Below are 27,709 nucleotides of genomic sequence, written 5' to 3'. Positions count from 1 at the left end.
GTCCCATATGCTAACATTACCAAGTTGAGATGTACAGGTTGGCTATGCACTGATTAGGTTTTAGTATGAAAAGGTGAAAGGTCACTGAACTGTGATTGAAAAGGTTTGAATATTTTCCAACCATTACACTAGCCTCATGTAAAAGAATGTGTCCTGTGAATATCAGCTCTTATTGATACGAACTATAAAACTTGATAAGCAGTTTTTCACCTGAAATGAAAGGAGTAAAAATCGAAGGCTAAATGTCGCTGAAATTTTGCTACAATACTAATAGCCTAACGTATAGTTTTGTATAGTATGATAGAAAAATAATACTGCTGTAGTTTCTGGTCATGAATTTCACTGTTTATGTGAAAGTCCAATGATAATGGTGGATTATGGATGAAAATACATAGGTTTCTCTTGTGCAGAGAGGGTGTTAATGTCCATCATTGGTCAGTGGTCAAGATCTGTGAGCTTATCTAAATATGAAGGAAGAGCCATGTTCTTAGTAGTGATTGAATGGAGTGTAGGCACCTCAGTTCTCTCTACACACTTGACAAATTGCCTGAGGTGGTTTCTTCATTTTATTTTTATGTATTCATTTTTCATGTTTTGATCAGACAAGAAATTTATGAGGGGTTAACTTTTGTTTTTGTACTGGGTTAGAAGCCACCTTTGTCAAAAGATGGATGGCCTCTCATCTCTGTTTACTAGCAGAGTGGTCAAGGCCAGAAAGTGGGATGATCAAAGGGGGCATTTTAGCAACTCACTTTCCAAACAGCTTTCAGGGAGTTTGGGACAGTTGATATTAAATGCAAAGCTGTTTTGATTATGGAGTTAGAAATGCGAACTTCTGAAACATGGCACGGGTAGGCTAAATTGAATTGAATATTATTAACTTTTTCTGTTTTTTCTGTTTTTTTTTTTTTTTCAATCAAGGTATTTAACAGGTTGTCTGAAATAGCAAAAGCATAAACTAATTCATCTGCATTTTGCACTGTTTCAGCCATTAAAAATACCAATTGTTTTGTGAGAACATCAAAATTTCATAATTTGTCATTCCAAAACTTGCAGTTCTATATAGTGTGTGAATTTCAATAACAATGTTTCTCCTGATCTGTGTGTTGGCCCTTACTACAATATTTGAAGTAAAGTTGAATTGCTTTCTTTCTCTTTTATACTGTATAAGTATAATAGTAGACTGATCACCTTCAGTATATCCATGTCACATTTTACAATCGTAGTTTTTAAACATGCCTATTCAACAGAACTCAATTTATCATTTTGTTGTCATCATGATGTTTCCATTTCCCCTATATGTTGTTGGCTTTGAACATGAATTTTAGCTATTCTGTTTTTTGCTGTATGTTTCTTTTCACCAGAATGGGGCAGACCCAACGTTATGTAATCGCAAGGAAGAGGGTCCCCTTGACCTGGCTGCCCAGTACGGCCGGCTGGACACTGTCCAGCTGCTGGTCAGGCTCCGGCCGGACCTCCTGTCCAAGGTGCCGGACTCGCGCTCCCTGCTGCACCTCGCCGCCAAGAACGGCCACCATCGAATCGTCAAGCTGCTTCTGGAAGCTGGCTGTGACATCAACAAAACGGTTTGTTCACACATCATCTTGAATTTTTATGAATAAGAATAGTTGTTTTTTTTTGTAGTGTCATTATCATTAGGCCTATTCTTTGGCTGCTGACCAGTGCATATAATTGAAAGATTTTTCTGCCCACTCTAGACAACATTAGAATGGGATTTGTTTCATTTTTGCATTACACAGCATATATGGTTCCTTATAAAGCATATTTTGACTTTCTCTACATGTTCTATAAAGAAAAATAGATGAGAAAAAAGAAATCAAAATGAAGGTTTTAAACACATATATGGGAGCCCTTTCAGATTATCTGGTAGAAAAAAAAAATCATATGGAAATAAGTGTAGAAACAGCATATTTTGTAGGACTATAGTAAGTTCTTTATATTAAAATTCATGAAAGCAAAGTCCTTTTTATAATAGTTTGCCCCATGTATGCTTCTGGAGTCATGTTTGGCCACTCATGTTTTGGAGGTGTTCTCCAATTTGGATTTACTTGATTCTTGATAGTGATATGGCAGTCTGAAGTTTAGGACCTCTAAAACACACTTGAGAAAGTAATGCTGCAAGTAGCCTTTTGCCACAGGACAATGAACATTCACTGATTTATGTAAAAAGCTGTATTCAAGAGTACTCTTTGGGGCATGACAGAGCGTACAGAGAGTTGCATTGTGTGAACTAGTGTCCAGAGACAGGTGTTGGATACAACTTGTTATCGGAGTCAAGTGGTATAGGAGGAAACTCATTTCCGGGTGTGAACACTCTATACTGTACACCATAACTCTCCACATACAATGTAATTCTTAGAAATGCATTTCACAAAAATGTGGTTACATAGTTACTTGCCCTTTCTCATGGAGGACCTGCTAAAGTATCGGTCTCGAATCCTTCCAATCAGCCACGCCCGTACTTTTAAAAGTGGATATTTTCGTGCTTGGCTGGATAAGAAGCGTTTCGCTTGTTTTTAATTCTGCGGAATCAAGACATCTCACACGGGATCATATGGCAAGCAAAAATATTTGCGTGCTTTCATTTTCGCGCTAGTTTCTGGTTGCGCGAAATGCGCAAAAACTTCAACACCGCGAAAATTTCCACTTTTACAGTAGCTCCTATCCCACACCCCTGTTGTAGCATATAGAGCGATAATGCAGGGTAAGTGAACCAATTGTTTCACTTGTGGGAGTGACATTGGAATCACCTATCGGTGGTGCCTGTCTATGTGCTTGTAATGGCAAGTCATACGTGTTGGTCCTGGTCGCATCATGTCTTCCTTTAAAAAAGCTAAGTGATCATGTTCTTCCTCGAGCAGGAAGTGCCGATAATGGGGAAGGCTTCGTGCGGAAGGACGAACCGTTCGTGGAGTGGGTTACGATGGTGATCCGCGATGGGGCACGTTCTCCTTGCCCTGCCCCCACCAGACTGTAGAATGCCAAGGGCATCGGAATTATAGATACGAGTGCTGAGTTTTCGAATGGGGGGACCCACATGAGAAGCTGGCAGGTCTTAATACGATCAGAGAAGATATTGCACGAGAGAGAAATGGGAGAGGGAAAGTCCGGATGATTGCGGAATGGTTTACAGCCTGTCTTTAGTCAGCCTTGAGCTCAAGGAAGAAAGATACATTGATAGTGTTCAACAAAATGCATCCATGTACTTTATAATGTGTAGCTCTGTATGCCATGACACCAAATTATCTATCCCATGTTTGATTCAAGGTATTTTTAAAATTTCACTTCCAGTCTGTAATGTGACGTGTAGGAGACGTCTTCTTTGCCCTTGTTGCAATGTACATGTACAGATGTAACTCTGCCTTTTTAACTGAACATGATAGTGAATGTTGACCTTGTTACCACAATGGTTGTGAAATTTCAAGGCTACATGTATGTGTACACCCTGTATGCTGCACTGGTGTGGCAATACTTGGCTCCAGGAATATGTGCAACGGATGCAATCATGGAACTGCAAGTACACTTGTATATTGTAGTTCCATGTTTAACAACGCAGGAAATGAGAATCATTACACAACGAAAAGTGCGTAAAGATGAATTTTGTCCAGCATGGAATTCTACATTGTAGATACATTTTATGTGCACCAATTATCAGACATTGAACACTGCAATAGCAAACTGACAGTGAATTATCAGTATTGCAATGCGTCTCAGGGAAAGAAAAAAAAATGAAGTAAACAAGCTATCACTAATCCCTAATCTCACGAAAATTTATTTTACGCCGAGCTCAAATGGCTTATGTCTTCCCCTCGCACCTCATTAAACCAGACTCGCACCGTCCCGGAAAAAGCGAGAAAAGAGGAAAGTGGGGGGGATTGTGAGTATCCGTCGTTGCGTCAATTAATTGCGCATTAGCCAGGAAGTGGATGGATTTCTCCTCTGAGCTGCAGCGTTGATGAATTGCTGCAGTGAATTTTGGAAGGTCCCAGATTCTCTGCAGCCTACAATTGTATATCATTATATCATTATAACGCTGATTATATTTTCATTTTGTACAGTCTTTAAACCTCTCTATAAAGCCAGGGACTTTGGACAGGATGTACACAGTGCTATGGGATTTTCTGTGCCATCAAATAAATTGAAAGGGTTAAGGTTTTTTTTTTTTCATGACCTGCAAAGAGGTGAATATTGGGTAATTTTTTTTTTTTTGGTCATTTATGCAGTGCATTAAAAAAAAAAATATATATATGTAATGTATATGTATATATATTGAGTAGGTTGTCCACATGTTGGCAAGATTAAAAGATGAAAAACAAAACTGGAACAAAGTTCATGCTGTATTCACCAACGGTTTATTTCTGCACACAAATTTTCGAGCTACTGTACTCGCTCTTTCTCAAGTATCAACACTTGAGAAAGAGCGAGTAGCTCGAAAATTTGTGTACAGAAATAAACCATTGGTGAATACAGCATGAACTTTGTTAATATAGGCCTATGTCTCCACATCTTTTACGTGGGCCTCTCTTTTCCAATAACACAATTATTTGAACATTATGTGTATATCTAGTGTTGTTGTATACATTGTATTTTTTCCCGTGAACTTGTATCAACAAAAATGTGCCATTGGAAATTAACTCTTATTTGAAATTTGGAATTAGAAATTTGAATTTGAATTTGAGTATGAAAGCCTCTCTGATTTGAAAATCATTCTTGCATTATTATGATAAATCATTGAGATGCCCACAACAGAACAGTGTAAAATGCTCAATTACAGCATATTCCCATCTGGTCAGTGAAAGCTTCCTGATTTTGTTGTCTATCTACATGTAATGTTGCCCTGTAACCAGGAAGGTATAATTCTAAATGCTTCTTCTACCCACGCCTATGAGCAAATTTATTATGTGATACATCATTTTTTTAAGCATTCAAACCACATGCAATGAGTAGCTGAGCATATCGAATCCAAAAATGAAACTTGACACTTCATTTCATCATTCTGTATCTAATAGCAATGTTTGCTGTCCTTGGAGAAAGTGGGACCAGAGCAGTTGGAGCAAGAGCAGAATATCAGGGCACTCAGACGCAGAAAATATAAACTAGAACTGTAGCTATACCAAAACGGTATAGCTATACGATGAATTTATACATCTGAACACTGACTAACGAAACGACGTATAACGAAACGACGTATAGCAAAACGACGGTCAGAGCATCGTTTCGAACTAGAACTCGATAACGAATCGGCATTCCATCGTGTCCATTGCGCGTCTGAACGTATAGCGACCATACAACGGTATAACTGGGCGGGGTTTAATGTGAGCGAGCACAGAAAGGTGACCCCGTAGCTGTCACTCATGACCGTAACAACATGCGTAGTGAGAAACTGCACATCTGTATGGCGTTTTCCAAAAAAGGTCGAGATTAGCGTCTGAACGGCCTGTCGGCTGTACAGTGATTCTTTATACGTAGTTACTTTATCGAGGTTTGATATACAATGTAAACTGGCTTGCATCTGAACAGGGGTTTGTTGTGTCACCGCTGAAGACAACACACACATTTTGAGACTTGTATGTAGTTTGTGACAAACAACACTGAACATGTTCATTACGTTGATGATGACGTGTACTGAGCTCTTCTCAAATTGAATGGAAATGTGGTCTATGGCATTTATAACGCTTTACGTGTATGTCGAGATCCAAACTTATTTGTAGAATTAGGTACAAAATGTAAATGACTGATATGGTAGGAATTTTGTGGTTTTACTTGGTTTCTGTTGATTGCTCATGTGATTCTACAGATAAGCGATGAGAAAAACAGCTGGCATATTATGGACTGAGATAAATTTGTGTTATATTGACAGATACAATGTCATCTTCACCATTGCAGTTTGCTCGACACAAGGGAATTACAGCATGTGACAGTACATTTACACACATTTTAAGACTATGAAAAATATTTTTTTTTTTCAGCCACTTTTACGATTGTAATAAATCCTGCATGAATGTTGGTTTCTAACTTACATAATTTTTCTATGGTACATTGTACATTGTTTCACAACTATAGTCATTGTTTTCTGCTATTTCATTTGAATGGTTATGGATACAAGAAGTTGTCAGCAATGATATGTTTACATAGATTAGAAGTGAAATACTCATGTGTGGTGTTGCTTTCATGAATTATCATGGTTAAAGAATTACCTACAATTGTAGTGTGTATTACCAAATGATTGTGAAGTCATTGATACATTTTAGTGCAATCAGGTAGGCTACATGATGAAGATTTTGAAGATATTGTGAAAAAAGATAACCTCATATTTTTGATGAGAAAAGTCAACAAATATAATGAATACTCAACAAGGATTGTGAGGTGAAACATGTAGACTCTGAAATCAACTTAAATTGAGAAATTGAAAGATATTTGATATAGAATAAAAATTAAATATCATTTATGCATGATGATCAAAGTAATGACAATTGAGAAGAATTTAATCAAGAAAGAAGGATATGAACTAATTTGTTAATTTGAGAACAAATTGCCACCAAACTTATTCCCCCCCCCCCCCCCCCATTTTTTATGGATTTGAGCAAAACCACAATTGACTTTGTTTGGTTCAGCCTTCCTTTTTAAAAACACACCCAAAACCTCACCTCATGGACCAATATGCCTTGTAGACACTGTCAATACTACCAAGAGGAATGCATACAGCACCAAAGCCTCAATACTCCCATTGATAAAGAAAACTGAAAGAGGATAATACATAGCTCATCCCTGTTTGGACGCAACGTACATTGCAAATATTTGACCGAAAACGATATGTGTAACTACAACGTTGATGTACAAGCACCACCTACATTTCCTCCTTGTGAACTGCAATGCACTGTCCGTGGGTGCATTCACTTTTTGAATTTACATTTTTGTAATACTGTGGTATCAAATGTTGCAAGGTTATTTCTTCGCAACATTCTCATTGTCAAATTATCTCAGTGATTGATACCACAGTACTTTACTTGGTACCATTTTCATTCACAAAATAGCCATCATATTGTATATATTTCTGGTATAAAAGACTGTGCTTGCACATGACACCTGCAGAAAAAAAACAGGAAGTGTGTCAAAATCACATGACAAATACTCTGATTGGTGGTACAATTTGGTATCTCATAACATGATTCACACTTAAATGTGGCATGCATATTTCGTGTAAAGTTTGAATTACCACCCTAAACTTTTGTATCGTGGTATTTGGCGATGTACTGTATTTCAGGTCGTACAACATAGACCCCGTTTACAGTGCGGGGCTGGGCCGAGCCGCGACCAAGCCCAGCCTCAATTGCGAGGCCAAGCCCCGCATTTTGTCCGTTTACACTGCCGGACTCGGCCACGCTTTTAATTCAAACCTTTCAATATTTTGTCGTAGTGGCGCTCTGCTTGTAAACAAACGCAATTTGGTATAGTCTGGTTTTCAGACCCTTTGCCAACTGGATTCCGTGGCGACGAAGTCGCCGTTTTGGGCAAAGGCCTTTGCCGAAACAAAAATCCTTTGCAGGACAAAACCACCTTAAACTATACTAGTTTTCGACATTGAGGGGGTTAATATCCTGAATAGCGAAATAGTACGGGCGGAGGGTTTGGAAGCCAGACTAAAATTGGCAGCACATTTGGCCCAGTTTGCGTTTACACTGAGAAAAGGCCGGGCTCGGCTGCGGCCGCCGAGACCACCTCCAGAGCGTGGCCAATTTTGGTCCCGCATTTGGCCTTTTGCGCGTTGACACTGAAATGAAGGCGGGCTCGGCCACGGCCGAGCCGCGGCCCAGCCCTGCGCTGTAAACAGGGTCATAGAGTGTATCTGTTTTTGCACTATGAATACATACATTGTACCATATTTGGCTGCACCTTGTTTGGTTTCTCACGTGAGTATCTGGAAATTGCTGAAGCACTTCCTCTATAATCATTAGGTAGAAAACCCTCCGTCGACTTTGATCTTTTCAGTCTTTATTAACCTGTTGACTCTATGAAAACACTTGATGGTTCTTCCGTTGACTTTTGGTATTCAGTACATCCGGTGCCCCCATAAAGCAGTGGTATGGAGCCGGTGGCTTGTCTGTGTTTGTCGTTTCCTTGTTTCTCAATTTGCTTGCTAATCATGTGAAGGCACCTTCCCATTTTGTTGACACTTTGCAACAGATAGATAATCAGGGAAAATTCTGTGCCCTGAGCCACCATTGGCACAAAGTGGGCCTCACATTTAATAGAAAAGGTTGGAAAGCACTGCACTGTAAAATGTTTACCCATCAGTATAAACTGAACCACCCAAAAACGCCCGTCTTATTATACCCCCATCTCACTAAACGGTGATTCCACTACGATCATCAAAAATCGACAAAGCGCGGTGGATCGTGGCTTGATTGCTTCAAATCTTCTCCATCGTATCTTGAGCGGTTCAGAAGCACGGAGGGTCGCTACCATCGCCATGGTTGGTGACCTCGCTACGGAAGTTTTGAACATGTCTAAAACTTCCGTAGCGAGGACGCCGTGGTTTTAGAGCATATCACAAGTGCCTCACGAGTGCATTAAAAGCGCCACATTCGTATTTAACTCTGACGGGGTAGCATGCAATGCGTTAGGCGTAACTCAAGCACATCGAAAGCGGCCCCATCGCCGATGAAAATTACCACTTTTACAGTATAATACGTAACAGGAACAACCATGAACGAAAGAAAGTGATGCACAGATCAGGAAGGTGGATATGGAGAAAAACGTATAAAATTCATTTTTCCACGTACACTCAGTTCGAATCTACTCTGTTTATTAAATTATTTGTTTGTCATATATCATTGCAAGTCAATGAAAGTAAATTAAGTTGTAATCTCTTCAAATATATCTTCATAAAATTGTCTCATTGTAGGATACGATTTGTAGTTTGCTCGGTTCTTTCATATTACAGTACATTTTACCCTTATAATTGAATGAATGACTTAACTAATGGTGCAATTTTACATCAGGTTCTAACTGATGTGTTCTAGGATGCTACTATAGGGTAAAACCATATTCTGCATATGGAATATCCATGTTGGTTTGACACTGACATCTGCCTGAAGAAATTCAATCATGAAACCCATTTTATACCCTGAACGCTTGAGATCGTAGCATGAGCCCGGCATAAACGTATCACCGTTGCTCCGATCGTATCACTGTTGTAGCGAGGTCTTGTAAGTGTACGAATATGATGCACCACGCGTTACCCCGGGGTACCGTAGTACCCCGGGTTACCGCGTTGTGTAGCGCCACCTCACGTCCATTCGAGAACAGTCAGAGAAAAATGCATGCACTGTGTGCGTGTACATAGTCCTTCCCATGCCACTGCATGTTATACTATGCGTGCATGAAAGCTGCGATACCACTAGCGTGTGCTTTAGTGTAGTGCAGTGCAGTGGCTAGCGCGCGCTAGCTCCAGCACCAAAATAATTTCCTCTTTTTGGCACCCAGGGTACAACCTTTTTAAAAAAAATTAATATTTCAACAAAATGGCTGATTTTTATTTGGTACCCCGGGATACCATTTATGTCATCATATCGCAATACAATCGCTTTGATCACAGAAGCAGCACGTCTCGTCGACTTGGAAAAGTGGCAAAAACGTGGCAGCATCTTAGCATTACCGTGGCACTATCGCCTACAGCGCAGGTTGAGCGTAGAGAAACTGTAGTGTTATCGCCTCGGAGGCCAAAAAATGGAGACGGACGGCGATCACGCCACGATTTGTTAAATCGTTACAGATCGCCATGGTCGCCATGGTCGCCTTTCTAGTGAGATGGGGGCCTTACTCCCTAAAATGCCCCAAACTGCCTGTCTGCTTTTTTGTTTTGTTTAATAATGCTTTTGATACCATTTTTATTGTTTCATTAAGAATATGTAGGCCCTATAAATTATGTAATGGAAAGAGGTCAGAGGTCAACAACAGTATGTCAGAATTACTTCTGTGACACACACTTCTCTCAATAAAGACTTGATAGCCTTTAGATTAGCAATGTGTAATAGACAAAAATAAACATGCAGTAAGCTATTTTAATTTAATTCATAGATTAGAAAATTCTGTGAAATGAAAGTGCTTACTATTGCTGTACCTAGTTCTTGTAGGGAAAAATAGGCCATCATGTACAGAACATTAGTTGCTGAAGGGTTTAAAAGGCGCTTAGCTCATTTTAAGATCAAACTCTTCAGCTGCTGTTTGATATATGTCGCATGGAAAGAGATTACCTCATTGTTTCAGGAGAAACCCAGTCCACTTTTAATGCCACATTCTGCTGATTCTCACACAGCAGGGCTTCACTTTTATGTAGTAATAAAGGAAGTGGTCACCTGAGACGACGGAGTGAAAACAGAAACTCACTTCTGAGAAGTTAAAGGGATGGTTTAGTATTGGTGGAGATGAGGACTGAGCTTTTAACTTTTTTGCAAGATACCAAGAAAACCACTTATAGTACAGAGCATACCATTCTAAGAGAAATTCAAAGTTTATTTGATGAACATCGGTTTTGGAATGGCTGACACGTCCAAAAACGAAGTGAAATAAAGTGATCGTAATAAAAAGTCGGTCTCACCTCTTATAAGGGTCGCTTTGTTTTGGATATCTCGGCCATTTCAAAACCAGCTTTCATCAGATAAATGGTGAATTCTTCTTGGAATCACATGCTCTTTCACATTTCATAAGAGGTTTCTCATTATCTCACAAAAAAAAATATTAGAAACCTGAAGTCAGGTCTCGGCCAAAACTATACGATCCCTTTAAAGTTAAAAAAAAAAAAAAGCCTCCTCACTGGTCTGTGGTAAAACTCACATCTATAGGTGTGAAACTGAAATAGACTGAGAAAGAACACACTGATGTGAGAGAAAGAGAGAAAAAGAGAGGGGGTGGTAGAGGAATTGTTAACAGAATATTGAGAGAAGACAAATTTGATAGATGTACATGTATACATGTAGACATTGTACACTGTATGTCTGCTGAAGAATCATACTTCGGTCTTGAATCATTTCGTTGAGGTTTGCTCAATTGCGTTTACCGGTATTGCAAAAAGCAAATCCTAGGTTGTCATCTACTTGAACTTTGCATGTCAGCTTCCTGTTCTTTATTTTCTCTTCTTTTTCTTTCAATCCCCCTGATAATCTCTTTCAGACCAAAAATGGCACTGCTCTCCACGAAGCGGCCGTCTTTGGCAAGATCGAGGTGGTGCGCGTGCTCTTGGAGCATCGGCAGTCTATCGACGTCGAGATCGCCGACAGCCACAGCGAGACGGCGCTGCAGAAGATCGAGTCGCACTCCTCCAAGGTCTCCCAAGACATCTCCAAGATGATAATGGGTGAGAGCGCCCTCGTGTGGGGCCCCTCGAAAGGAGTATGCAACCATGGCGGGTTGTAGACCTGTGCGATTTAGAAGTACAGTCTGTCCTCAATTATCTGGCCCTCACTTATCCAGACTTCTCTACATGTATTATCAGGAGGTTTTAAGCAGTGAAAAAGAAAAAAAAAGTGATTTCAAACAAACTGAAGACTCCTGTGAAACTCACGCAATTTACATGTACTTATAATATTCCTTGAAGAAACATGTTATTGATTTTACAGTAAAATATTGGAATTTTAAAACTTTGATTTGAAGTAGACTAGCACAATTCACCATTGTTTGAACACTACAAAGTAGTACATGCTGTACACAGCTACTGTACCACTGGGTCTGCACTACTTGTATTTTAATAAACATTATTTTTCCTATGTCTGTCCAAACGCTTTATGTATGGGCACCAGTCCCAGTTTGGTCTGATAGCAGAGGTATTAGACTAACAAATAACAGTTTGTCTTTTATAGACCCCATATATATATACAGAGTTTTAGCAAGGAGATTTTCTTTTTTTTTTTGATACGTATTGCATCTTCGCTATATGATGCCACTGATTAAAAGTATGTTATATTTTTAGGACACAAGACAGAACACTTATTAGATAACCAAGTTAGTAATATGTGTACCTTAAATACAAACGTTAGATTTATGAAATTCCAGTAATGATCTCGTAATATTACATCACCACTGTGATGAAGCAGATTGTTGTAGAGTTCCAAGGTAGACTGGGTGGCATATGGACGTACCTGTAATCAATACTTTCAAGCAGCTAATCCAGTTTTCCTAGGACTTGGTATACAGAGATCTTTCCCACATTCACTGAATTCTTCCTTTTGAAGGAAACTCAAACCCAAAGAGCAATGTGGATTGAGTGAAAGCAGCAACATTAGTAGAACACATCAGTGAAACAAAAATTCACTTTTCTACCATTATGAAAGAGCACTTGACTGACCGCTTTCAGAAAGCAGGGGAAAGAATTGCTACGTGTACCTTAACATATGTCATTATCAAGTTGATGGAATTTGTAATTTTCATGAAAAATGAATTTTTGTGGAATTTTCTTTATATTTTCTTTATGTTTTTGTTTACTCATACGTCCTAACCTGTAGTAGTCTCCTCATCCAGCAGTTCCAACACCAAAATTTTAAAAATTCATAACTTTTGCATCAATTGTCGGATTGTCTTCAAATTTTCACTGATGTGTTCTACTAATGTTGCTGCTTTCTCTCAATCCACATTGCTCTTTGGGTTTGCGTTCCCTTTACGTGCATGGGGGTAACTTTCCCTTTAAGCATTAGAACCAGACTGTCCTTTAAATGTAGAGAGGTTATGGACAGGGAAGAATCTTGTCTACCAGAAACTATAAAAGACACAATTTTTAGAGCAGGCCTAACAGTGCATCAACAGTTACCAGTAATCAAGCTTGGCAGGTAGTCTGGCCATCCAGACCCCTTTATGGCCATCAGCCATATACAGTGTACACCTACACATAGGATAGTGGACATCAATGAATTGGCTAGTTCTATGACCTTTTTCAACACCAAGCAAAGACAGAAGCATTTGCCCTTTGACATTGTCATTCCAACATTTCTATATCACATCCCCATTCCTAACTCATAGTTTTCTGAGGAGTCTGAAATTATAAGACTATCTGTCCATCAGACAGAGTCAGGGGTTGGACAACTGTCCAAGCATCTGAAAATATTTCATGTCAGGCGCAAGGATCATCCTGGCTATCAAAGATATGAGGCTGTATAGATTATAAATGGCTCCTGCATGGAAAGAGCCCCATAAATAGTCTGTGTACGTATCTAGTCATGTACACTGTACATTGTAGGTGTCATACAGAAATTATGAACGAGAATTATGAAACAGACCTGAAGTGTCATGCCTTGTGCACAAGACTCACACCCCTGGGATCTTTCTCATGCTCATACACCAGATAACCTTTTTCTCATTCGACACAAACTCACCCCCTCCCCCCCCCCCCCCCCCCCACCCCATCACAAGAATCTTGGATTTCCAACCACCCAAAAGCCACATTTTGATACAGTACACATATTGAAGCCGCAATATTATAGGCCTATAATTAAACACAGTACCAGATTGCGCAGTTTGCAATTCAAATATGCTAAAGCTTCTTTACCGTTGGAGGGGAACCCCCTTAATAATTGGTGGCTCGCTCGCTCTCGCTCCGTTCTCCCGAGCTGTGCAAATATGCTGCAAAATCTCACACCCACATTTAGGTGCTCTCTGGCCTTGGCATATGTGGATTAAAAGAAATGCCAATTGAATGACAGAGAAATGGACTTGATACTGAATTGAAATAAATTGAATTGAATTGAATAGACTGTCCACTTGCAAATGCTCTGTCCTATTTATGCATTTCATATGTTTATTTCCCTAGTTGATGTACAAAACTCTAATGGACATGTCAAGCTTTGTAATCAACTATTTATTATGATCTTAAGTGAGATTATGTTGGCTCTAATACGTCAGCGTGAGACATATGAATTTTTGATGCACACTTCTGCTTTAGAATTATCCCTCCTCAAAAGCAAAAAGAAAGGAAAAAAAAAAGACCAGACATATGATCGCCCTGTGAGAGGAGCAATGGTATACAAATTTGCAATAATCGTTTTCAGCAAATAATCTACTGGTTTATTGTTCTTATGATATGAAAGTATCAATGTGAGTCTCTGTAGGCAAAATCACATTCAATACAGCAGCCTTTCCATAGAACTGATAAGATCTCCTGGGGTCCTGGCTCCCATTGGTCAAACATTTTGGGGTGTGGCTCTTGAAGTCTGAAAAAGATAGAAAGAAGGAGAGAAAAGAAATATAGAGAGCAAGAAAAGAAGAAGATGGAAACAAGGAAAAAGAGAGGAAGATAAAAGTAGATGAAAGGGAAGAATGGGGAAAAAAGAAGAAAGGGAAGGAAAAGGAGGAGGAGGAAGAGGAAAAGGAGGAGAAGGAGGAGAAGAAGAAGAAGGAGGAGGAGGAGTAGGAGAAGGAGAAGAAAGAGAAGAAGAAATAGAGAGAGAGGGGTGCTAGTGTTAAAGAAAAGTACTATATATATGACCGTGCATCACAAAACGAACAAGAAGTCGCACTCCTTGATTTTGTATGAGGACTAAAAAAAGTGAAATGGGTCAACCAAGTCAATCCTGAGTTTTTTAAAATATTTTCTGAAAGAGCTATCCTTCTTCTACATTATTCTTAAGTTTGGGATCATAACATGAATTGGAAAGTGTGTTTTCAGCAGTTTTTCTACAACCCTTTTAAGGGGGAGAGTAGAATGATCAGGTATGTCTTAGAGGCCCCTTTTAATTTTTTTAAATCCTTTGCACACTCTTTTCTTTCAAGTTTAATAACTTGTGAAAGGATAAAGCTACTGCTTTGAAAGTTGGCACTAATCATGAACATAATGTGTTAATAGAACATACTCAATTTCAGCTTAATCTGATAATCCCTTCATTGTTGTTGCTCCGGTGGTTTACATCCTGTTTTTGTCCCTTTTACCGCACAGCTTGAATAGATCCTGTACTTCAGAGCCTCTTTTCTCAGTTCCCACTTTTCCAAAGTGTGTGCTTTCTTTCTAGTATTTAGATAGGTTTACAGGGGAGTCCATTTGAATTGAGTTATACATCATTTTAAAGCTTAGAGTCTGCTCTTTAAGAATCTGCCCTCAACTAAAAATCTATATCTGGCGACTTTTTGTTCGTTTTGTGATGCAGGGTCACATATGGTGTCTTGCTTGCTAACTACTGTATGTGGTATGACGTTTTACACATACTCTTCTGATGTAATGAGAGATAAAGCTGTAGATTGCTCTTTGAAGCTCTTGCAAGTGGCAGTCATGTCCCCAAGTCGAACAAATGCGCTCATAATTGCTGCGGAGATGCCGAGCAGATAAAAGCCTTTAATCTCGGATCTGATGAGTCAAAGGAGTTTTGACAGACTGGAGACAGTTATTGCACCACCAGCTGCTTGATTTATAAATATGATTATTTTTGATATTAAAGGGACTGTACACTACTGGTTTGAGGTGAGGATTCAGCTTTTAACATTTTGTGAGATATTTAGAAACCACTCTGTGAAATGTTAAGGAGCATACAATTCTGTGAGCAGTCAAAAGTTTATTTGATGAAAATTGGTTTTGAAATGATTGAGATATCTAAAAAAAAAGGTAAAGCAAAGAGATCCTAATAAAAGTCGTGGCCTGTCAATTTCATTAGGATCGCTTTTATGGATATTTCAGCCATTTCAAGGCCAATTTTTGTCAAATAAATGTTGAATCCTTCTTGAACTTACATGTTCTTCCATATTTCCTAAGAGGTTTCTCATTATCTTACCAAAAAATGTTATAAACCTGAATCCTCACCTCAACCAGTACTTAACAATCCCTTTAAAGCGCTTGCTGAATTACAAGTACGCTAAAAACAACAACAACAACAACAAACTTGTTCAAAGTTGCGTCAAGTATTTGCCTGTCCTTTACCCCAACAAATGTTCCCCCTTTTTTTTTTGGGGGGGGGGGGGGAGGAGTTGTGGATGAGGGCAACTGTTTTCTTCTTTTAATCTACAGAGACTTCTAATCTCATCCTTGCAGCTTTTAATGGGAAAGTTACTTTTTTTTCTAGTTGGTTTTAAGCTGTTTTGAAGACTCTTCTGTGCACGTCACAGACTTAATTTAGCCAGGGACGGAGGCCCGGGCAAAAGGTGCGCAAGTTAATTTTGTGGAGTCTGGGGCCCCAACAGCACTTTTGCTTGTGAATGTGGAAGGCTTTAAAACTGCTGCGTGAAGGCAGTCACTGTGTTGATGGTGATTGAAGGTCTAGATGATACAGCCTTATTTTAAATAGACATACAGTAAAAAGATTTTTATTTACTGATCCACTTTTAGCCACTTGTTTGTTTTGGGATTTTAGTGAGCTGTGTGAGATTAGTGGGCCCCCGTGGGGAATAAAGCTCTTGCAATCGTTGTTGCCATGAGGATTTGGGAAAAAGAAAGAAAAAAAAATCAGGGATTCAAAAGGTTTTAAAGATTAGATTCGAAAAGCTTTGATTATCCGAATACTGATCTCAATGCAGTGACAGAGATTAGGGAAAAGGCTGAACATCTGCTTGAATAAAAGTAATTTAGATTGCCATAACTTCCTCAATACTTTGATGTCTCTTTCCAAAATTAACATTCATCAGTTGCCCTTGCTTCGTTCCTAGAATGATTCAACACAATTTTCTTCCCGGCTGATATAAATTTATGTATACTTCTTTGATACAGGGGACATGTGAAATCCGTTTTAGTATCAAAAGGCCTTTGAAAATTAGTATGCCATCTGTGTATCCCAGATATCCAACACAAAAATGAATGTAATAAAGATACAAGTTGATTGATTTAATACAAAATAGATCCATAGGTAGAGAGATAGTTAGACAGATGGTACTGTATATGGATATATATACACGTTGTAGATGTTTAAAGATAAAAAAAATAGTCTGAGAGAGAGAGAGAGAACGGGAATGTGTTTTGGATGAATAGCTAAAGAAACAAAAATGATACAAGTATTATCACCAAGTCCCTTAATATAGATAACAAGTGAATAGATAGATAGATAGATAGATAGATAGATAGATACTAGATAGATAGATAGATAGATAGATAGATACTAGATAGATAGATAGATAGATAGATAGATAGATACTAGATAGATAGATAGATAGATAGATATATAGATAGATACTAGATAGATAGATAGATAGATAGATAGATAGATAGATAGATAGATAGGTAAATAAATAGATAGATAGATAGATAGATAGATACTAGATAGATAGATAGATAGATAGATAGATAGATAGATAGATAAAAAGAGAGATATGAGAGATGATAGAGAGAGATTTATATGTTGTAGACACAAAGAAAGAAACTGATACTTACAAGTTTTTATTAAAGAGCCACTGAGCAATGTTCTTGACAAATCACTTGTATGTGTGCAGTCTGCTTTTCCTTGTTTTACTGCCGTACGGATTACGGCGATCATATTATGGATCCATATCGGGGTCCAGACACAGCAGTAAACTGGGCGTGTGATTTCCAAATCGAGTCGATCTTCATCCCCCAAGATCTATTGAACAGCCCTGGGTTCATGTTGCCAGACGATGCTGATCATTATTAGTTCTGTCAGTGCATGCCTGCAGAATGTGTGCATATCTCCACATTGACCATGAAAATCTAAACATTACATTAGCTCGATGTCTCTTTGAATATATACATGTACTGTCTCGTCATTTTTTTTTTTACGCATGCTTAAGAAGTGGAAATCAACAGCTGTTATCCCTCCTGCTTTTCTCACAGAAGTTTGGCTTGGATTGTATTCGAGTTTTTCTACATTGAAAGCCATTACTTCTCATTCATGTCGACAAGACACATGCGGGAATGAACTTCATTGTAGTTTGCCCTGACCTGACTATGAAAAATAGTGTGATTCTAACACTTTATCATGCCATGCCTTATCTTATACAGTCAGAGAAAATGATGTTCAACAGCATTTCCTTTTCAAGAGTCACAATGTCCAGTGCTCTTGTAGATGGTTTTGTTCATTTTTGTGTGTTTTTATTCATTTCTCATATTCCCTCTTTGATATCTTTATAATAGAGCATTAAAACAGTTCAGTTGCACAGGTTTGGCATTTTTTTTTTTACTATTAGAGCAAAATAGAAGACACATCTATCAAAACTATGTGGTGTATGTGTGACTTGTTATGGGTGAACATTTGACACAGACAATTGTGTGGAAGATTCATCCTTTGAAGATCTACATTGAAGGCTAGACACTTAAATAATAAAGTCTAAATTCTCAAGAAAGGGTATACTCACACATTGATTGAAGAAGACATTGTGATTTAATATGTAACTGATGTTTATTTTCTTTTTATTGTTGTGTTGTTCTTCATTTATCTCAGCCCACATACGAGGTGAACCTCTTCCTAGTGCAGTGGAGAGCTCAGTGTCACCGCTGTACAGTGATGGAGAGCATAGGGGGTCAAACCCCAGCCTGGTGTCGGGGTACGACGGCGGTCTGCGCCCCTCCCACAGCCCCACCCACTCCACGCCGGACGACGCAGACATGTCGCACAACATCTACGACAACGTGCCCAACGACGGCGCCTACCTGCGGCACTATCTCCACCAGGAGTTGCGGGCCTTCCACAGCTCGCCCCCGACCGGGCAGAGGGTACTCAAGCCCCTGCGCTCCCACGTACCACCGGCAGGAGGGGGCGGGGACGGAGATGGGGGAGGGGGCGAGCTCTACATGAATGTCAATCAGATCCCTCTCCTGAGGAACACCGGCCCGCCCAAGAAGCCCCAGCGCAACTCCATCGGCATCCTGCTCGACCAGATATATGACGACGAGGGTTCCCAGGCAGAGTTCCAGACCGACGTCCACCAGCAGCCGGAGAACCGGCTACCCCTGCCCGGATCCGGACCGACACACCTGGAAGTCAAGGGTCCTCAGTACTCCCTCTCCAACACCTTGTCAAGTCAAGGTAAGGTACCTTCACAAGTGTGTGTTAAAGTGATCTTTTTCTACCGCTTCTTCTACATGTGTGTTTCGTTCACCATCAGCTGAAAACCAAAAGGGTGCTATTGCATAAACGATTTGAGCATTAATAAAATTGAAACAATTAATTTTCATGAAATAAGAGAGTTTATTTAATCAAAAAATTGGGTAGATGTGATGTTCCAAATATCAGGTACAATAGCACCCTTTTGGTTTTGAGATTTAACATTTTACTGAAAATTAATATACTGTACGGGTAATCTAAAATTGACACCACAATGTAGAGGGGATCAAGTTTTACAATGTGGTAGAAATGACTCAATATCCCCTACATGTATTTTGTGATAACGCCCTTCTGGTTCTCAGCCAGTAACGTGTTCTTCTAGCTCTTCTTATCAGTCATCATTTCTACCCGCCTTCTTTCTTGCCTTTTTTTTTCCCCATCTGCCTTTTTCTTTTTGTCTTCTTCATCTGTTTTTGTTTTTGTTTTCTTATGTTTCTTCTATTTCTTGTTCTTTTCCTTCTTCTTCCTCTCCTTCTCCTTTATCCTCCTCTCTGCTGCATCCTTCCTTCATCTTCTTCTCTATCTTCTTCTCTATCTTCGTGATGGGGAAGGGTGGATAAAACAGTAGGGGATATTTTTCTCAAGTGCCTACCAGTTCCCAAACTTTATTTGTTTCCCCAAACTTTTTGACTCATCATGCCAAATTTGCCATGGCATTGTCTACAGAGTGGCAGATATCTGTCAGTTTTTTGAAACCAAAGCATGTACACGCTTCGCATAGTATTCATTTCCTGTCAGTTTGCAGGATCAATTCAATGGGGGGAAAACGATTGCAAAAGAATAGACAATGGTTAAAATGAGAGAAAAGAGGATTGGGGGGGGGGTAATTTGAGATCCTGTGTGAATCTGATCTATTGAAAAGCGGCACAAAGGGGGTGGGTGAGCTCTGCATGGCTGCCTGTTGCAACCTTCACGGTGCGCTGCTTCCCATTGTGCATCGCCTGTGACTAAGATAGATTGCACTCGGGTTCAGTGGGAGGGAGGGACGGGGGGAGGCGGAGGAAAGTTTCTTCACAGGCAGAGCTCCGTAGCATTTACCAGAATCCTAATCAGTCAACTGTTATATGTAGGAATGCACCAGAGATTAAGCCCCTGCTTCTCAAAGTATGTAGTTTCTGCATCCGATAGTGCACGAGTGATACGATGGGGGAAACCATTTGCCTGCCCAGTTCTCAAAGCATTAAACGCACCAGTCATTTGCGGCAGACCTGTTGCTCGTGTTTACAAAACGTCCGAGAATCCTCCCAAATGCACGTCTTCTTTGTAAAATTGCCTTGCATTATTCATTGGTTGTGCCTCCATAGCATAGAATTGGGAGAGTGTTGTGGATATTGGCCCTGTTCCCACTTGTCAATACAAACAAATGTCTGTGCAATTATGTTCTGTAAACTACAGTGACGTGTAAGAATAACTTTCGGTAGTGCACTGTAGCTATAGAAATGTATCAGTCCAACCTTACAAAGATATGTAAAGAGGAACCAATTGGACTTAATGGTCCAGATGTTCAGAATATGAACAATAGGTCAGCTTCTAGAAATGTTGTCTAAGATTTTTACTGCTACCGATTGACATATTGCCCTACATCAATGTACTGTAGATAACCACCAAATTAATAATAAGAAATGTTTTAGTGGGAGCCATTGATGATAAAAATCATCATATGCATGCAGCTGTACGTACAGTACTAGGGATTTGAACCACCAACCTCATCACAATTCAGGCATTCCTTAATTTGAACAAATTTTTACGACAAACTACAAGATGTTTGTAGAGTGTAATTATGCACCTGTAAATCTGATTTAAATAGAGAATTGGTCAAGGGAAGGTTTGAAACTCCAAGATTAGAGTCTGAAATGAGTTTGTGAGATGGTTCAAGGGAAGATTTGCAGATTTGCAGTCAAGCAACCAATTTACAATTTTTTTGCAGTGCTACAACAAACCACAGGTACCTGTACATGTATAGGACAAAGCATTACATGGTAATGAATTGTAGGGTATCAAGTGCCAAATGTCTGGGGTCGTAGTTTGTGGTCATTCTGTTCAAAGAGTGTAAATGAGTGGTTTCTGATTTTGCAGACTAAAATGAAAGAAATCAATAAAGAAAGTCTAAGAAATACAAGAAAACCACAAAAACACCAAACACACACACACACACACAAAAACAACAACAACACACACACATGTATGTACATGTATGTTACCCAATCCTGCTGTTGTGAAAGTTGCGGGTTGAGTATGAGATGAGTTTCATATTACTTCCCAAATTTATGATCATTAGCTTGTGATGAATATAAAAAAAAAGGAAAAAGAAAGAAGAAGACTAGAATGAGTTCAATTCCTGATAAACCCTTTGAGTCATGAATTGAAAGGAATAGAGACTGGTTTAAGAGGGATCTGGCATACCCTGATATTTGTTGAGTCAATATGTGACCCGCTACAACAAAAAGGTCCTAAAGTCGCGCACGGTCGAAGCCGTGAAAATCGAGTTTGAAGTCAGAGCATTAAAATTGGTCAAAACTTACGATTTACTGATTTTGATATATCATTGAGTCTAACATGTCTTCTATCATCTGTCGAAATTTTGAAGCAAAACGATAAAAGGAAAGATACAAAAATAGCGTTTTTCTGAGCCATGTTTTTTGGCGTTTCAACGAAGCAGAAACTGGTTCGAAAATTTGGATTGAGCGCCACAGATAGGTTCCGCCCCTAACAACGACCAGAGTGATCTCATTGGTCAGTTTGCTGCTTGCTGCTAACCGAAGCGTGAAGCTCGCACACTGCCCAGTCGACTGGTGCGTGCGGGCGGGGTGCGCTATGCTCAGCCGCTTCTCACATCCTTGTCACTGATTGGTTGGTGAGGAGACCGCCGACGCTGATGTGCTTGAATGAACTCTTCGGGGGTTGCTAGGGCTTACCTTCTATTGTCCAGAGGTGAAAACTGACTTGCGTGTCCCTTGATCGCGATTGGGTCAAAAGGAAGACTTTTAGGGCGCGTTTCTCGAAACAGTGATTTTCCAGACGTCTCGACATGCTCTCTTTTAAACACATATCTCCGCAGCCGATTATTTTTATAGAATGTGTTATATATCAATTTGAAGTAGAAAGATTAGGGGATTATATCTTGCAATTTTCAAATAATCGACCTCGCCCGACTTTAGGATCATTTTGTTGTAGCGGGTCACATATGTGTAGTACACCTGTATGTACATGTACATAATATGATACATGTAGACATTAACCCGTTGAGGACGGACTAATTTTGCTCTAACACGAATTTCCCATGGACACCTGCCCGAGTATTTTTGGGACTCGTTTTCAACGGTTGAAGATACTATTTTTAGTATATTGGAATTTATACTGATCTGACAAAATCATGAACATAGAAATTAACAGTGCGACAGGAGAAGAAATTACGTGAATTTTTAGTAGGATGACATGTATACTATACTTGTGTTGAATGACATCATACCTGGTATTAGCTGTAGAGTTGGCAGTGGTGCCAAAATGAAAGCTTCAGAATGAAAGCATAGTAATATTTCTCTGAAGATCACGCTATTGTAAACCTTCATGTGGAATTAACCCATTGAAGACGAGTCCCGAGAAAACTCGGGCTGGTGTCTATTGGAAATGCGTGTTATACAGCGATAGCAAAATTTGTCTGTCCTAATAACAGGTTAAAGGTCGTGGCTAAAAGAACAAGGCACATGTAGCTGTAGTTATTGTGTGATTGTATGTATGGGGTTCAGTGGCAGAACTGTACCTGTCCACGTATGTTGTACTTAGTGTAAATGTCATTGTTTTGTTATCTATTATGATTGTATGTGCAGGGCCCCCAGGAAGAACAGTACCTGCCCACTGGTGGGGCTACCCTGTTCAAATAAGACTGAATAAATAAATAAAATAAAATACATGCAAAGCTGCCTACTTTCACTAATGATAATTGTCCATCTTTCCTCACCTCCCTTAACCCCCCTCCCCCACTGAATGTCTAGACTCCGACTCGCCACCCCCCTTGCCAGACCGAAACTACTACGACGTGGACCAGGCCGGAGAGTACACCCAGCTGCGGAGAGACGCGCCGCCGCCGAAGCCTCAGAAGCACAGAGAGAAAGACTACAGTCCGCCGCAGCCTGACTATGTGAGACTTGCAGAGTTTTAAACTCGTTATGTAATGTAAAATTTGATATTTTTGTGCTACTAATTTTTTGCGCTCGGACGGGTAAGAAGAGTTTCGCATGTTTTTAATTCTGCAGAATCAAGACATCAACTAATGGAACATATTGGCTAGCAAAAATATCTGTGTGCTTTTGTTTTCGTGCTAGTTTCTGGTTGCACGAAATGCGCGAAAATGTCAACACCACAAAAATTTCCACCTGTACAGTAGTGGGGGGATTTTTGGGTGTTCCAATTAATTCGCTGCCCACTGGGATACAGTCGAAAACCACAAATAGCAGTGACCAGTGAAAATGTCCATCAAAGCATTGACTCCTTTTGACATTCTTTGGCTGTTTGTGTTCTTACATAGAGATCACTGATAAAGCTGTACACATGTCACTCCAGCCGTGTAAAACAGTTATGTTGAAAATAAAAATTGAAATCAGTAGCTGTCCTCTTTTGAGTAGTTGCAAATGATTGCAGTAATCTGTAGTGGAGGTTATTTTTATCACCAGCTTGGTTGTATAATGATAATCTGGACTGCTGTGTACACACACACATATCCTGTGTGAATATAAAGCTAAAATTAGTAATTACTATGTAATTAGTATTCTGCAGTTGTAAAGCTCTACATTTTTCAGATGTAGCAATTCATCCATGAAGCCAAATATCAATTAGTTCATGGTCAAACAAACTGATTTAGTTTGTGAAATTATCAGACAGAGACATTTCCTCTGTGAATTTTCATGTCATACGAATTGTAGTTATTTTGTTTTACTGTACGCCTTTTTATTTCGTAGGATGCAATGAACGAGGGTCCAGGCAATACGTCCACCGATGCCAGTGAGGAAGGCCGCGGCAGCATCTACGAGGTTCTGTCCACGGCCAAGAGCGGGTCGCCCATTCACGGCAGCGATTACCCCACCCCACCCCATCACGTCTCCATCCAACTCCACATCAACGAACCCGAGGACGACCTCAGTCTGGTGAGTTTATCATCGACTGGATGATCCCTTGTTGAGACAGCTGACTGACATGGCCTGAAGCTGAAAAATTTATTATTCAACCTGTTGAGGACGGTTTGATTTTGCTACAACACGCAATTCCCATAGACACCTGCCCGAGTATACTCGGGACTCGTCCTCAACGGGTTAAGACATACTGAAATCATGGATTTCTGATTTCTGATGTGGTGATACAGACGATGCAGTTCTGTGTTTTCAATTTAAAATTGGATGGTTGGCATTCAGAATCCTCCATCTACCGTTCCCTTCTGTGATTTGTCAATAGAATTTCTTGTGGCTTTCATAAATGATAAGGTGTACATGTACACCATATCTTGTGGTTACATTAAATTAGAGAGCTAATCAAGTGTATGGAAGAAAAGTAGACACTTTTGTCTCAAAGGTACACATATCAATCGACTGTCTAGGGTTTATTCTCCCTCCACGGCCGTCATAAGGCAAAGGAACGTACCCCAAAATTTGGGCATTTTGAGTTATGAACATATGGCTCCTAAATGAAATGCGCTCTTTTTAACGGTGAATGTCTCAATTCTCAAATGTTTACCATTTCAGAGATAAAAAGCGTATCTCACACACCTTTTTCGCAACTTTGCCGTTTCCTGGTAGGCAAAACAACGTAACCTGAGATACGTATAGAAATGACAATGAAAGCATTTTCGCTGTTACGGCAAATGAACGTATCTTTACATACACTGTTTTTTCATGGTGGTTTCTCAAGAAAAAGAAGGAAATCGCGATGCCAAAGGAACATATGTCATCATACAGCGCTTTGCCGTATAAAATCAGGGCCATGCGCGCTTTAGTCAGCACGGCAAGTAAAACAACGTATCAACATCGTGGCCATCACAACTACACAGACTACACTGCAAAACTCTATGTGTATTAAAGGTGCAAAACCTACGGCTACGTGCTGCAGATCCATTTCAGCGGCAGTGGGTGCTATAGTAGTGCCGCAGCTGCTGCTTGCAACAGCTGCAGCTGACCAGCTGCCACTCTCTATGACACCATGTCACATAAATAATAAGATTTATTACCACGAGAATTGTTTGCAGTGTTGAATTCTAATGATTTAGCTATTTCAGCAAACATACTACCATTCATATAATCCTAAACAACTGAGGGTCACTGATGTTGGGTCCAATAACAATTTTGCCTCTCTCTTTCCATGTAGGATCTGAACATACATGTATGAAATGATCTAATAATGATGTTTTATACAAAATACAGCATATTGGGTTTGATTGCAAAAGGAGTCAACTCCATTCTGGTCAATTTGAGAAAATTTTATGATCAAACCTGCTAAAAAAATCACACACAAAAAAATAATGTAGAAAATATGTGAAATTTGTAAGCATGAGTTGAAGAATGCTCCTTGTCATGTAACCAGTGAGGTATCTCTTGAACGGTTTCATTTTCCTCCATTTGATGACAGACTTACTTTAAAGGTAGGGAATCCCATTTGCATGCCTTAAATGAGGAGTTGTATACACACAGTGGTATGTTAAAAAGAGTATCATTTTAGAAACTCCCATAAGGTATTGAAAGTGGAAGGTAACATTTAGTACATTTTTATTGACCGTTAGATTTTGAATTGAATTCTTTTCGGGACTCACCGTAAATTCCAGTACATTACTAGGCTACCTTTGCAGACCCATGCACTGCATGTGTGTCCATCATGTATATTTTGTGAATAAAGTTCATCAAAACTTACAAACATTTCTATATACATTCTTGCCACACACTCTATATGTTATTACATCAGCTCTTGTACTTTTAGATTTGTGTTTATAGATAAAAAATACAGAAGACTGCAACAAAAGGCTTAAGTGTGGCTGACACACAGAACTACTGAGTAGTTGAGTTTTGTGCATTATTCAAATTGTAGATAACTATTGACTTCCAAATTTCCAAGCAGTGGCCTAAACAAGTCCCCTGAGGTTCATATTTAATGTTTTGCTGCATTTTGGGAGTTCTGTAAAAGGTAGCCCCTACCTTTAAACATGTTTAAAAATGGGGCTTAACGCAAGTCTCCATTTGAGGAAAAGAAAAAAAGAGGAAATGTTCTAGTCAAGAAGTGTTGCAAATAGTGTAAATGTAATGAGTCAGTCTAATGGGAATGGTATTTGCCATTAAAGGTCATGTTTACATCTGAGTACATACCACAGAAGTGACTGCATCCTACCACTCTTCAGCGGGTGGTGTGAGATGCGTTTTATCTTCTGTGTGCACTGTCCTCCGGCCGGTTCAGCGGTTTTCACGCCGAAGCGGTCACGGGGAAACCGCAGCCTCCAAGTTTCCGCAGTGTGTGGTCCTGCAGCAATATGGAAATGTGACACATTTTGGTGACAGTTATAGCCATGCTCTTTCAGACAGAGGAGCAATATCATACCCCCCCCCCCCCCCCCCCGACACACACATGCACATCAGAACGTAGTGGAAGGACAGTACAATAGCTTTAAAGCGGAGTTTATTCCTTTCTCTTTCTACCAGACATCTTTTGAAATGAAGAAGGAATGCAAAGCAAAGCAAAACAGTTGAATAGATACAAGGGAAATATTAATTCTGTTCTCCTAAAAATTCATGATTTTTGAGATCTTGTTACCCCAGGAGCCATACCATAAATCCTGCTACTCTATTTTTACATACATAAAACTTTGATGATGTCACGAGGAGCCAAGATTTGTGAAAGTGAAATGCACACAATGTTATGTTTCTTTTCTAAATAATGCATTGATTGCCAGGGGCAATTTACGAAAGTTTCATGCCGAAAAAAAAAAAAAAAAAAGCAGTAGGCTCCAATTTGAAAAAATTCTGGTTTTACAATACAATGGAGTGAGAGATAATGACTCATTTATGTTTTTTTTTTCCCTTCTTTCTTTTCTGTCCTTTCTCTCTCCTTCCTCGTCTCTTATCCCACAGACGGATGTGAACACGACCTGCGAAGGAGAATATAACCTCGATCACGAGGACGACCAGGACCTAGACGCCTACGAGCTCCTGTCCGAGGCCATGACCGGGGGCAGTCCCTCCAAGGGTCGTCCCAAGCCCAAGCCCAGGATAACACCGACCAGCTCTTCCGCCTCTTCCGTGCCTTCTACTGAAAGTGGTAATAAGCATTAAAAAGGGACCAGAAAACCTCCTTTAACCAGTTGAAGATGAGTCCTGAGTATACTCAAGCTGGTGTCTATGGGAAATGTGGGTTGTAGCAAAATCAACCCTCTACACACTCTTCACTTTCAACTCTAATAACTTTAGAAAAGATGATGCCACTCCTTTGAAGGTTGGCATTAATCACGGACATAGTGTGATAATAAAGCATGCTCAATTTCAGTTTAATCTGATAATCCCTTCATTGTTGTTACTCCAGTGGTTTCCATCCTGTTTTTTGTCCCATTCATCACACAGCTACTGTAGCACTGCTTGGGAAAGATTAAGCGCTTGAATAGACCCTGTACTTCAGAGCCTCTTTTCTCATTTCACACTTTTCCG

General features: G+C 39.7%; 2 protein-coding genes across 2 annotated transcripts in view; both read left to right on the top strand.

Annotated features, from left to right (window-relative positions):
* Positions 1 to 18,682, top strand: part of LOC140235781 (uncharacterized) — a gene marked incomplete at its 3' end in the record, with an annotated part of 71,733 nt that extends 53,051 nt beyond the window's left edge. The window contains exons 5-7 of the mRNA XM_072315789.1: positions 1,365 to 1,586; positions 11,194 to 11,377; positions 18,378 to 18,682. Of these exons, the coding sequence (XP_072171890.1) occupies positions 1,365 to 1,586; positions 11,194 to 11,377; positions 18,378 to 18,682 (711 nt within the window). The remainder of the gene's footprint in view (positions 1 to 1,364; positions 1,587 to 11,193; positions 11,378 to 18,377) is intronic.
* A 45-nt stretch (positions 18,683 to 18,727) lies between these two features.
* The window catches only part of LOC140236102 (uncharacterized), a 114,614-nt gene continuing 105,632 nt past the window's right edge, over positions 18,728 to 27,709 (top strand). The window contains exons 1-4 of the mRNA XM_072316074.1: positions 18,728 to 18,962; positions 23,033 to 23,178; positions 23,996 to 24,181; positions 27,140 to 27,326. Of these exons, the coding sequence (XP_072172175.1) occupies positions 18,728 to 18,962; positions 23,033 to 23,178; positions 23,996 to 24,181; positions 27,140 to 27,326 (754 nt within the window). The remainder of the gene's footprint in view (positions 18,963 to 23,032; positions 23,179 to 23,995; positions 24,182 to 27,139; positions 27,327 to 27,709) is intronic.

This window comes from Diadema setosum, chromosome 12 (genome assembly GCF_964275005.1).
Source record: "Diadema setosum chromosome 12, eeDiaSeto1, whole genome shotgun sequence".
In the NCBI taxonomy this organism is placed as follows: domain Eukaryota; kingdom Metazoa; phylum Echinodermata; class Echinoidea; order Diadematoida; family Diadematidae; genus Diadema; species Diadema setosum.
This window is presented reverse-complemented; position numbering and strand designations above follow the sequence as displayed.